Below are 12,013 nucleotides of genomic sequence, written 5' to 3' on the forward strand. Positions count from 1 at the left end.
ACGCGCAGGCTCAGCGGCCATGGCTCACGGGCCCAGCCGCTCCGCGGCATGTGGGATCTTCCCAGACCGGGGCGCGAACCCGGTTCCCCTGCATCGGCAGGCGGACGCGCAACCACTGCGCCACCAGGGAAGCCCTCCTTCTCTTTGTCTTGACAGCCTGTTCTAGGATGTTTCATCCTGTCCAGTCTGACCTGCATCTGTCCCAGGAGAGGCATGTACCCTTTCCCTTTACTATCATGTATCCTCTTTCCTGACTTGTCTTTTGATTAAACTGTAAGCTCCAGGAGGGCAGGGGCTGCCAGCACAGTATGTGCTTAGTGGAAGCTTAATAAATACTTGTGAAGGAAGGTGACCTAATGGCCTTCATCTCCAACTCAGTTCAACACACAGCCAGTCCCTGGAAAGGTCTGTCTTTAAGGAGATTCCAATCTGGGGGAAGAGGCAAACAGGGACACAATTGCCAGTACCACCAGACACCGTCAAGGCACTTAAATGGGCCTTTCTAGGTGGAGATGGGAGAGGGAGGAGTGGGTCCAGCTTGGTGAAGGCCTGGGTGTTGGGAGCTGTGAGCTGCTGGTGTGTCTGGGATGTAAGGTGGGTAAAAGCATGTTGTGGAAGCAGGGCTGGCAAAGTCAGCTTGTGGAGAGTCTTGACTATCATGCTAAGGGGTTTGGATTTTATCCTGAGGGCAGTGAGGGACCATGGAAAGCTTTTAAGCAGCAGAGAGATATGATCACATTAATATTTAGAACTATGAGTCTTTCATCAGGGAGGAGATGGACTAGAACAAGAGTCTGGGGTTCGGGAGACCAGGAGGGACCTACTGATGTCTAAAACAGAGGCAATAATAACTATATTGTCCACTTCACGTGGCTATCCAAGGAGATGGAACATGGCAAGGCTTTAAAAGATTAAATTCTCACAAAGTATCAGGGATAGGCTCTTTGGTGTCCCCTCTCCTTGCAGGCAATAAGCTGGGGAGGTGCCACAGGGACTTCTCCAGGGGGAACTAGGGCAGGAATTATAGCAACCCTGAGAATCCCTGGAAAGCAATAGGCCAGCTCTCCTCCCCCTCATCTGCACATGGCTTTCTCCTTTACCTCCATTAAATTGTTCTTCAGATGTCACTTTCTTACTGAGGCCTTCCTTGACCTCCCTATTTAAAATTCAATCTTCCAATATTTCCTATCCTCCTTCCCTGTTTTATTTTTTCAAAGCATTTATCACCTCTAATGTACTGTATATTTTACATATTTTGTATATCATCTAGCCCCTCCCAACCCTGCCTGAAATGAAGTCTCCAGGAAGATGGGGATTTTTGTCTGTTTTGTTCACTGCTGAGTCCCTGGTGCCTAGAACAGTGCCTGACCCCTAGTAGGAACTCAAAAAATATGTGTCAAATGAATAAATGATTTGCTCTTTGCTTGTTCTCTTCAGCACATCCCTTCCGCCTTTCTTACAGGTCTCATTTTATTCTGTCTGGAATGATGGCTAGTTATGTTTCTGTCTCTATCTCTTTCCTCAGCTGTTCAAAAGCAGAGAATGGCACCCTGCCAGAGACTGCTGCCCAATAAGTACAGATATCATTGGATGTGTTGATAGGGAAAGCGTAGGAAACTCTGTTTCCTCAATAGGGAGAGGTTAAACCTCAGACACAGAGCTCTGGCCCTAAGGATGTGGGTTGGTATTGCCTGTTATTATCAGGACCCGGCAACAGAGTAGGTTATTAATAATGTTGTCGGATATTGTTTTTAAAGTTCCAGCAGTGAGTGTTCAGCACTCTCCTCTTTCCTGCGGCCATGGACATGGAGACATTCTGTTCATTCATTTATGCATGATTTCTTCATTGAGCACCTACCTCTGGGGAAACAAGGTTGGCTTGTTTTCCCAGAAATGAATGACTTATTGGGAGTCCTTTGATGAGTTCCCTTGTCCAGGGCCCAATGTCTCTGCCTCCCTGATGTTCTCACGGAGAACATCATCAGGAAGCGAAGGGTTTTCTTGGTTTATTGTCTCTAAAGTTTATTGTTTATAAAGTTAACCAACCCGCTGAGCTATGAATAGCCTCCTTGCCTACCACTGTTCCTTCCTTCAGCCTGTCCTGCCCAATGCTGCCAGACAGACATATTGCTCTCATCCCATCACGTCTCTGCTCCAGAACCCTCAAGGGCTCCCCATGACTTCCGTCTCTGGACCACCCTCTTCTCTGGGCTTTCAAAGGCAGTGTAATTTGGCTTCCCTCTCCCAGCCAAATGGACTTCTCACCGCTGGTCCTCGCCAGCCCCATTTCCACACGAGGAGTTTCACTCCCTGGTCCTTGCACAACCTGTAATCATTCTTAACCTCGGAATCTTCACTTGGCACTGATTTCTCCCTCCCGAGCTCCCTTAATTGTTTTCTGGTTTGGCTGTTCCCAGGCTTACTCAGGTGGTGGAGCCCTTGTATGTCTAGTGTTCTTTGGGGACACCACAGAATATTGATATATTAAATTCCAAAGTAGACACTAGGCATTGTTTTACCTGCTGCAGTTTATATTGTTTGTGATCTTTATTAACTTGTGTCCCTGAAATAAATAAGCTGTCAAAGTAAGTGGGATTGGTCATCTCCTTATGAAGCTGTCATGTTAATTTGTCTTTGCTCACTCGTTTTGCTGATCCAGGTTATCAGGCATAGGTATCAATGGTTTAAAAAAATGGAACAGGAGGAAAAAAAACCCCCTATATTTGGGAATACTTCATCTATTAACTTATTTTTCTCTGGTAAGCCAGGCAGACACTGCCATTTTCTATTCTACCAGTGAAAACACCTTTGTCCAGCTTGTTCCTTGGCAGCACGATCAGACTGTAAACTCCATGAGGGCAGGAACTTTGGCTGTTGTATTTACTGCTGTTGTCCCGTGTCCAGCCCAGGGCCTACCCCATGCAGACACTCACAGTATTGTTGAAGGGATGAGAGAATAAGTAACTGAATGAATGAATTAGAAAATCACTGCTGTTGGCGTTTTAGGTTTGATGGTTCTATTTCCCCAGAGACCATGCCTCCTACTTCTAGAATGAATCCTGGAGATGATACTTGCTTGATACATCTTTGTTGAATGGTGGATGGATGTCTCCCATAGCATTTAGCACTTGGAGGTGGTGGTGAGGACCATGCAAGAGGGGTTTAGTATCTACTTGGTAACGGAGTGAAACTGAGATAGACAAAGGAAAGCCAGACCTGAGCTTACCAAGGCTGTTCGGGAGTTGATCGCTGTCGGGATCCTGTAATTGAAGGAAAAACAGTCAGTGAGTTGAGTGAGGGAACCTCTCAGGCTGGGGCTAAGAACCCAGGAAAGGGCTCTTATCTGCATTCCCTTCTCCCTGCTGAGTCTAAGGTGGGGGGCTCTATGATATCTAAATAATTGGTTTAAAATATAAAATTCAGTTATTCATCTAAATGACCTGGTACAACAGGTTTACTAATTGTAGCAACTAGTTGGCAATTGAAAAACAACTGGCTGCTGGGCTGTTGTGTGTATTGCTGAGTTTCTTAAGATGGTTCTGCTCTCCTGTCTGTTTTTGTCAATTATTTGCCTACTTTGATAGATATTGTAGTTCTGTAAAAACTTGAACGGACACTTCACCAAAGGGGATACTTCCACGGCCAGTTAAGCGCCAAAAGATGCTTTATGTCATCACTCATCAGGCCAATGTAAACTCAAACCACAGTGAGCTATCTCTACAGAGATACCGGAATGGTTAAAATTTAAAAGCCTGACAAGACTAAGTGCTGATGAGGTTGTGGGGCAACTGGAAATCTCAGACACTGCTGCTAAGCGTGTAAATTGGTACAAATATTTTGGAAAAAGGTTTGGCTGAATCTACTAAAGCTAAACATATGACTCTTCTATGAGTCTTTGTTTTTTTGTTTTTTTAAAAATTTGGCTGCACCAGGTCTTAGTTGAGGCATGTGGGATCTTTGTTGTCATGCGCAGGATCTGCGTTGCAGCATGCGGGATCCTTTAGTTGTGGCACGTGGGATCCTTTAGTTGTGGCATGTGGGATCTAGTTCTCTGACCAGGGATCGAACCCGGGCCCCCCGCCTTGGGAGCTCGGAGTCTTAACCACTGGACCACCAGGGAAGTTTCAGTATTCTATGATTCTATGACCAGGAATTAGGGCCAAGAGAAATGAGTACATCTGTCCAGCAAAACACCTGTACATGAATCTTCATACTAGCTTCATCCATAATAGCTAAAAATTGGAAAAACCCCAAAGTCAATCACTGACGGAATAAATTGTGGTGTATTCATATAATGGAATATAATTCAGCAACAGACAAGAATAAACTAGTGTGAAATGCAATGACACATGGACGAATCTCAGAGACATAATAATGAAAAACAGAAACTAGACACAAAAGAGTATTATTTCATATATATGATTAAAAGGTAAAGTAAATCCATGGTGATAGAAGTCAGGATAGTGATTATACTGGGGGTTATTTGAAGGAGCACAATGGAGCCTTCTGGAATGTTGGAAAACTAGATCTTGATCTAGGTGTTGGTTACATGGGGGTACATGTGTGTAAAAATTCATTGAGTGGTATACTTTAGATTTGAGTACTTTACTGAACATATGTTATACCTAATAGAACAAACAGACAAAAACAAAAAACTACCAGGACACTAAGGTATTTCTGTGAGTGTAGTCTTAGGTCATCGTGAATACACATACACAGATGCACACAGGGCTCTGTTCTTCCACTCATTTGCACCACTACATGCGCACTCAGCATACACGCAGCCACGTAGGGGCACACACAGGAGCCTGCACACAAAGGCTCTCATGCAAGGTACTTGCACCCTTTCCTGCAAGACAAAGCTTAGGGAAGGGTGCTGCCTAAGTTCATGCTCTCCTGCCTCCCATGAACTCTCTTTCTTTCCTTTCCTCGTCTGGCATAGGACCTGGAGTCCCTGGGCTGGGCGAGGCCTAGGTCTCTACCCAGGGACATGCCTGCCCGCTGGCTGAGGTCACGGCCGCTCCAGTGGAGGTGGAGGACCTGTAGGCCCTTGGACATTTCCAGGTGGGAATTTTCCCAGTCCCATCTGGGAGTGAGAGGGCCTCTCCTAACCCCTGGGTGGGTGTCCGAGATCAGAAATTGTGGGGTCCCTGGGTGCTGCCTGCTCCCATGGTTGAGCACGGAGGACATAGTCGCTGGGAGAAGGAGCTTCTTCCTTTCTTCCCAAACTGCTGGAGGGATGTGCCTGGTTTTGCCCTAGGGGGGCACTAGGCCATGGGCGGCTGGGGGATGCAGCAGAGATAGCTAGGCTCTGCAGGGGCTGAGTTGGAATTCGAGCTCTGCCTCCTATTAACTGGGAGCCTTTGGGCAAGATACTTAACCTCTCTGAGCTTCAGGATTCCCCTCCCCTCGGTAGAGTGGGGAAAATGACACCTGTTTCAAAGTGCTCCTGTGAAGATGAGTTGCGATATCTGGTGGAAAGGGCCTGGTTCACAGAGAGAACTCTCTTCCTGACCCTTCCATCCTGCGCTCCCCGGCATTTGGCCCAGAACTCTATTCTAGCACTCTCCCGTCGGGTGGTCTCTATTTCTTATTGTCTTTGTGCCTTCAGTGCTTTGCATCCGGCTTGTACCTGGTAAAGGCCCAGTAAATGACTGCTACACTGAACTGAACTCTGGGATCTGCGCTGTCGTTCCTTCCGTGCCGTCTCTCCTCCACCATCACCAGGGCCCGGATAGGGAACTACTTGCAGGATGAAGATGAGAACGATTCTGGCGAGTCTGTTGCGGTAGCTACAGAGCCAGGTGACAATCTTACCAACAGTAATCTGTACACAATTGGCACATAGCAGTTTACATAGCCCTTTTGTCTAACTCAGTCAAATACAAAGGTGAAAAGAATTGACGCTTGTCTGATAACCAGGGTGGGTAGCATTCAATAGTTAAGTATCAAACAAATATTTTTGAGTGTCTGTGTTGTACCAGGCACTGCTCTGGGAGCTGTGGATTCAAAGACAAATGAGAAATAATTACAGCAAGGATGGGAGAAGTGCCCAAACAAGACAGGTGAGGCCCTGCCCTCAAGATGCTGTATCCTGGGGTGGGGGAGTCAGGGGGAGAGTAGGAGAGGCCAGGTCGTCAACAGATAAACCCAGAGAGTGATGGGTGCTATGCAGAGAGTAACATGGGTGATAGGAGACAGCGCCTGGCTGGATGCTTAGAATGGGAGGTCTAGGGAAGGGGTCAGGTTAGGGAGGGCCTCTGGCCTGAGACTTGAATGACAGGAAGTAGCCAGGCAGGCAGGAGCAAGCTTGGTGTTGGAGGAACATAATGGAGATAGGTGTGGCTATAGCAAGGGGGGATAAAATAGACGGGCGGTGGAAAGATTCAGCTGTGCTTCGAAGATAAAGGCAATAGGCCTCGCCAGTAGATTGGATGCTTTTGGGTTTTTAGTGAACAGGCAAGAGGGTATTTGCTGAGATGTGGAAGGCTACAGGAGTGGCAGGTTGGAGGGGTATCAAGGACGTCCAATTAGTGGCCAGTCCCCTGTCAATTCATTCTTTCTCACGGAATCTGCCTGCACATACATGTCTGCACTGGTTGAAGTAGGTAGGGTAAGTCTCTTTGTTTATTTTTCAGCAAATATTGACTGTTGGCCTTTGATGGGTCCGGAACTGTGCTAGAAGCTGAGAGACAGAGGGAACAAAAGAGGCTTTTGGTCGGTATTTTCTGGGGCCTTGGATTCCTCATCTCTGAACTGAAGTGACCCTAGTACCCCTGGCTAATATGTTTTCAATCGCTATCAGTCGAGTAGTGGTTATTAAACAGAAAAAACAATCCATACCTTTTTGAAAACAAAAGAGAATGAGGAAAAAACCCTGCGAGATAGAGTGAGAGAGGCTGCGATTATCTTGTCATTACTGCACCCCTGGTGTCTCCTACAATACCTGGCACATAGTGGGTATTTAATAAATCTTTGTTGAGTGAAAAAATTAAGGAAAATATTGCAGTTTCAGGGTTCAGTCCCAGGCCAGCCTTGAAGACGCTGACTGACGTAATTCACACAATGGAATATTATGCTGCAGTCAAAACACATGAACTGTGGTGCCACAAAGTATTATGAACGGCGTGAGCAATTTCATATTAAAGGAAAAATTAAGTCCCAGAAGATTTCATCTAACACAGAATCTTTTTTACTACAAAAAAAGCAAAGAAATGGTGAACATGGAATTCAGGATGATTCTAGCACCATCTCTGGCCTATTGAAGTACAATCAAGATTTGTTGAATTGATAAACAAAAAGGACTCGCCCACCTACCCCAGCAAGGGGATCTCCCGGTTGGATGTACGTTATTGTTAAATTCTAGCTTTTGTTTTGGGTGGTGGGTTTAGGGAGGCTTATTACGTTGCTGAAACGGTGTAACTAGGTGGTGAGTTATAGGGAGCCCTGCATGGACCAATAGTGAAAAATGCCATGAATCAATGATTATGATTTATCCAGGGCCGTGCACCTGAGGGTCAAAGAGAAAATAAAAAAGCAGCCACCTGGCTCTGCTGAGGGGCTGGAGGCTCAAACTCCCATCCTCCTGCTGCTTTGCTCTGACTCTTATGCTGCCTGACTTCTTCCATTTAGTGGCCCACTCTTTGGCTTTTCTGGAAGACTCTCTGGCAAACATCTCCAGCACAGAGATCAGAGATGAAGGGTTGCTAAAATTCTGGGAAGGGGAGCTGCTGAAAGTCAAGGGCATCGGGGATAATGCGTCGGGAGTTGGGTGCGTTTTAGGCCTACGAGTGGCAGCTGAGCAACATCAACGCCAGTCACTTTCCTGAGCAGGATAAAGATGCGGACTCCCAGCAGCTGCGTCGCCTTTCAGCCCAGAATCAATCCTGAGCTGACGGAAGGAGGGAGGGAGGCTGAGAGATGTGGCGACGAGGTAAGGTTCTGCGATCTGACCCACCCCGCAACACTGTGGTGGGTCCCTTCCTGATCACAGTGTGCAAGGCTGAAAGGGTCTCTGGAGTAGAGAGAAAACCAGCCAGACAGGGGAATTGTTTTTCCCTGTAGTTGATGGAGCGAAGAGGGCTGAGAGGTCACCAAAGACCAGCTGTGCCTCCTTCTGCTTTGTTGGAGGCGTCTCTGTTTATCCCCAGCTTGAACTCAGCCCCTGGCCACAACTGCCACAGCCTAGGCCCCCCGCAGCGCAAGCAGAGGCGTTGGCCTTCTCCTTTTGGTCGGGGCCACTGGCTGGGTCAGGCCCCTCTGCTCTGTTAATTCAGTTTGCGTCAGAGCCCTGACTCATGGGGCCAGCCCAACGGGTTTCCGACCCAGGGCTCATCCAGGAATGAGGCACCTGCTGTCTGGAGTCAAATGAAAGGGCAAGAATACCTGGGGTCCCAGAGCCCAGGAAGGCCCGAGCTGGACGAGGTGGGAGGTGGGGTGGGTGGGTGGAAGTTAGTTAGTTGAAAAACACCCACCCATTTTCTGATTCACTCAGAGACTCTTCTTTCCCTGTTTCGCAGTTGGTCACTGGTGGCAGAAAGACATTAATCCAAGATCCAAATGTGGAGGCAGAAAAATTAATTCTGCAGTTGGCTACTGTTATATGTCTTTCATAAATGCTGTGAGGATTCAATACTCTCACAACAACCCTGAGAAATTATCCCCACTTTACACAAGAGAAAACCAAGACTCCTATAGATTGAGTGGTCTCCATGGCCCCAGAGCAAGAAAGTAACAGATCCAGCCCTTGGGGCCAGCCTTTTGGACTTGGTGGACAGTTGTTTTCATTTCCCCACTGTTTCAGGAACCTATCTGGTCGGCATCAGCTGGTACTGGGTCCTTCTGATTTCTGCTCCCCTGCAATGAAGTCTGGTTGCATATAATTAGCATGCAGTCAACATGCAGAAATTACCCCCAGCATCTTCCCAGCCCTTCCTCGGTCTGAAGGCAAACCCACCTCTGCTTGGTTCCTGAATCTGCTAAATCATCCATGAACAAGGGTAAGAAGACCTTCCTCCCAGACTGTATTGAGGAAAGGGCCTACTGCAGTGCTTGGCACCTAGTAGGGGCTTTATTGATATTAGTATCCCTTCTTCCCTCTCTTCCATTAGCTTTGCACCTTTCTCACCTGCTTCTCCTTCCTTTATTTACCAGTTACCCTCAGCCCCTGCTGTTTTATTATTTATTTATTTATAAATTTATTTTATTTTATTTATTTATTTTTGGCTGCTTTGAGTCTTCATTGCTGCGAGCGGGCTTTCTCCAGTTGCGGCGAGCGGGGGCTACTCTTTGTTGTGGTGCTAGGGCTTCTCATTGCAGTAGCTTCTCTTGCTGTGGAGCATGGGCTCTAGGCGTGTGGGCTTCAGTAGTTGTGGCATGCGGGCTCAGTAGTTGTGGCTCGCAGGCTCTAGAGCGCAGACTCAGTAGTTGTGGCACGCGGGCTTAGTTGCCCCGCGGCATGTGGGATCTTCCCGGACCAGGGCTCGAACCCACATCCCCTGTGTTGGCAGGCGGATTCTTAACCACTGTGCCACCGGGGAAGCCCAGCCCCTGCTGTTTGAGATCCTGAGAAACTCCTGGTTGGGTTTAGCTCAGCTCCAAATCACAGACGAATATCTCAACTGTTTCCCTTCCAGCTCAGAGATGATGAATCAAACATAAGGCAGCTCTTGTTTTTAAATGGGGGTGAGGATTAAGTATACTGCAGAGAAGACAAAGACCCAGCCGGGGGAGTATGAGTCCTCATCTTGCCCTGTCTTCTCACTTGCTGGGTGGCCTTGGGCATGCACCTCAACCTCTCTGAACCTCAAGTTCCCTTTGGGTAATTGGGAACTCTCAGAGATGATGAAGCAGATAAGAGGTTACTAACCACACAATGAAATGGGTACCACCAGGCTAATAATGAAGGCAATGAAGAGGCAAATGCTCACAGAGGTCAAAGGAACAGAAAGCCTGCCCAGCTTCTTTGTCTGCTTTCTTTGCCAAACACCCTGCCCCTGGGGCCTTATTTCTCTCTTCTTCTCCACAATGCTGACTCTGCATTCCTTATTCCGGAGAGAAGTTGGTAGGGGCAGAGCTGGGATGATTGGGGTGTAGAAGAAGGGAGAAAAGCAGGGGCCTACAGAAAGGGGCTTTCTGGTCCTGATCTGGCCCGTGGCAGCTTCAGGCTCCCACTGGGTCTAAAGCCCTGGCTTCCCATGGTCTCTCTGGGAAAACCTACAGCAGGGACGCTGCTGTTGCTAGGTGATGGGATATACAGGACCTCTGTGGCTCTGGCAGGTGGCAGCTAGGTAGCTAAGGCTGGTGACACAGCAGGGAGGAAAACCCCAGGGAGGGGGTGGGGAAAGATCTCTGGGTGAGCCAGGGGACCCAGAGGCTGCTTCCAGTCAGCTTGCAGAGTGGGGCTCAGCCATCGGCTGCCTCAGGTGCTCAGGGGCTGCTCTGAGGGACCTCACACTGTTCTGACCCGTGTACCTGCATCCTACCCCCAACCTGACAGCAAGCAGCTGTGTCCTCTCCATCTGCAGGCTGATGCCTTTGCCAGGTTGGAGCAAGTACCCTCTCTCTTGGGTGCCTCCGCTATGACAGGTAAGGTGATGAGAGGGGACATGAAGTGAGGGCTGGGGGAACATGAGGCAAGAGAGGAGGGTGTGAGTTTCCTGAGACAAGCCTGGCTGTGATGCAGCAGGCCTGAGTGCATGGAAGGTTCTCAGAGATGACAGATCATGCTGGCTTTCAAGGGTCTTCCGAATTGTTAGCCTGTCTCCAGGCAGATCCCCCCAGTCCGGGCCACGCACAGGTGGGTATCCAAGCCCTGGCACGGAGGAAACTCTGGAAACATCTTCACTCAATCTGCCTTGTGCTGAGGTGTCCTATCGGCAGCACATTTTCCTTTGGACCAACCTCAGCCTCGGCTGCTGCATTAGAAACCATTTTGCCTTGTTCTAAGCCAAAACAAGGCAAAATGGTTTTGCCTTGTGCTAAGCCACATAGGTGCTGACCTGTTGGCAATTTGAGCTGAGTACCTTGGCCCTGTCCCAGCGTATAATGGCTCTGGGGCAGGGCCTGGGGCGGAAGGGAGGTGTCAGGTGGCCGGCCATTATCCTGCTGCCAGCCTGCTGTTCAGCTGCTGTCCTTTAAGAGAATCTGCCTTTGTATTCAAGCACAGCTCTCAACTCCAGGTAGGGCCAGGGGAGGGGGAGAGGATGTAACAATTCCTGTTCTACAAATGGGGAAACTGAGACACAGAGGCCTTGTGCTAGCTCTCCCCAGGTCATGTGGCAAGATGTTGTGAAGGGCAGGAGTGAGGTATTAGTACATGCCTGTTGGGTTGAGTCAAAATGAAGGAAGCCCTGGTTCCCCAATGCAGAGCCCTTGCCTCTAGGTGATGCTGCTGTTACCTGTCGCTCCTACAAATCCCACCTGAGGGCCATCCTTTGGTCTCTGCAGCCTCTCTGAGTTCTCTCAACAATTCTACTTTATTCAGTTTTCTTTCTGCCCCAGGACAGTGTGTCCATCCAGCCCACCTTCCCTTCCCTGCAGGATCTGATGGGAAGGAAGGTGCCCCCACTTTTGCACACCTGAATGCAATGACTGTGCAATGGCTGAAGGGGACAGGAAAGCCATCAGGAGTCAGGACACCTAGACTGACAGGGATCCTTAGGGGGTTTGCCTTTGGGAAGAGTTGATGGATCTTAAAGCTTGGCAGGGTTCTCTAAACCTTGCAATTTACCCGAACTAGGGAACGGCCATCTGTGATGCAGGCTGAGGTCTGTGAAAGAACCCCACAAAGTTTACATTGGCTTTGAAAAATCATACTCCCCTTTGCTTGTCCTGAATTGTCCTTTAAACTTTAACCGGGAGAGAAGTGATGCGGAGGAAAGAAGGACTTGGTATTATAAAGTCTGACTCTTCTGTTTAGCTGTGGAGCTATTTTTTTTTTTTTTTTTTTTTTTTTTTTTTTTTTTTTTTTTGTGGTACGCGGGCCTCCCTCTGTTGTGGCCTCTCCCGTTGC

General features: G+C 48.3%; 1 protein-coding gene across 3 annotated transcripts in view; it reads right to left on the bottom strand.

Annotated features, from left to right (window-relative positions):
• The window catches only part of TMPRSS4 (transmembrane serine protease 4), a 39,156-nt gene that overhangs the window by 18,977 nt on the left and 8,166 nt on the right, over positions 1 to 12,013 (bottom strand). For all 3 annotated transcript variants that reach the window (XM_055091602.1, XM_055091604.1, XM_055091603.1), the window contains exon 2: positions 3,227 to 3,260. In XM_055091602.1, coding sequence (XP_054947577.1) covers positions 3,227 to 3,260 — 34 coding nt within the window. The remainder of the gene's footprint in view (positions 1 to 3,226; positions 3,261 to 12,013) is intronic.

This window comes from Physeter macrocephalus, chromosome 16, assembly GCF_002837175.3.
Source record: "Physeter macrocephalus isolate SW-GA chromosome 16, ASM283717v5, whole genome shotgun sequence".
Taxonomy (NCBI): domain Eukaryota; kingdom Metazoa; phylum Chordata; class Mammalia; order Artiodactyla; family Physeteridae; genus Physeter; species Physeter macrocephalus.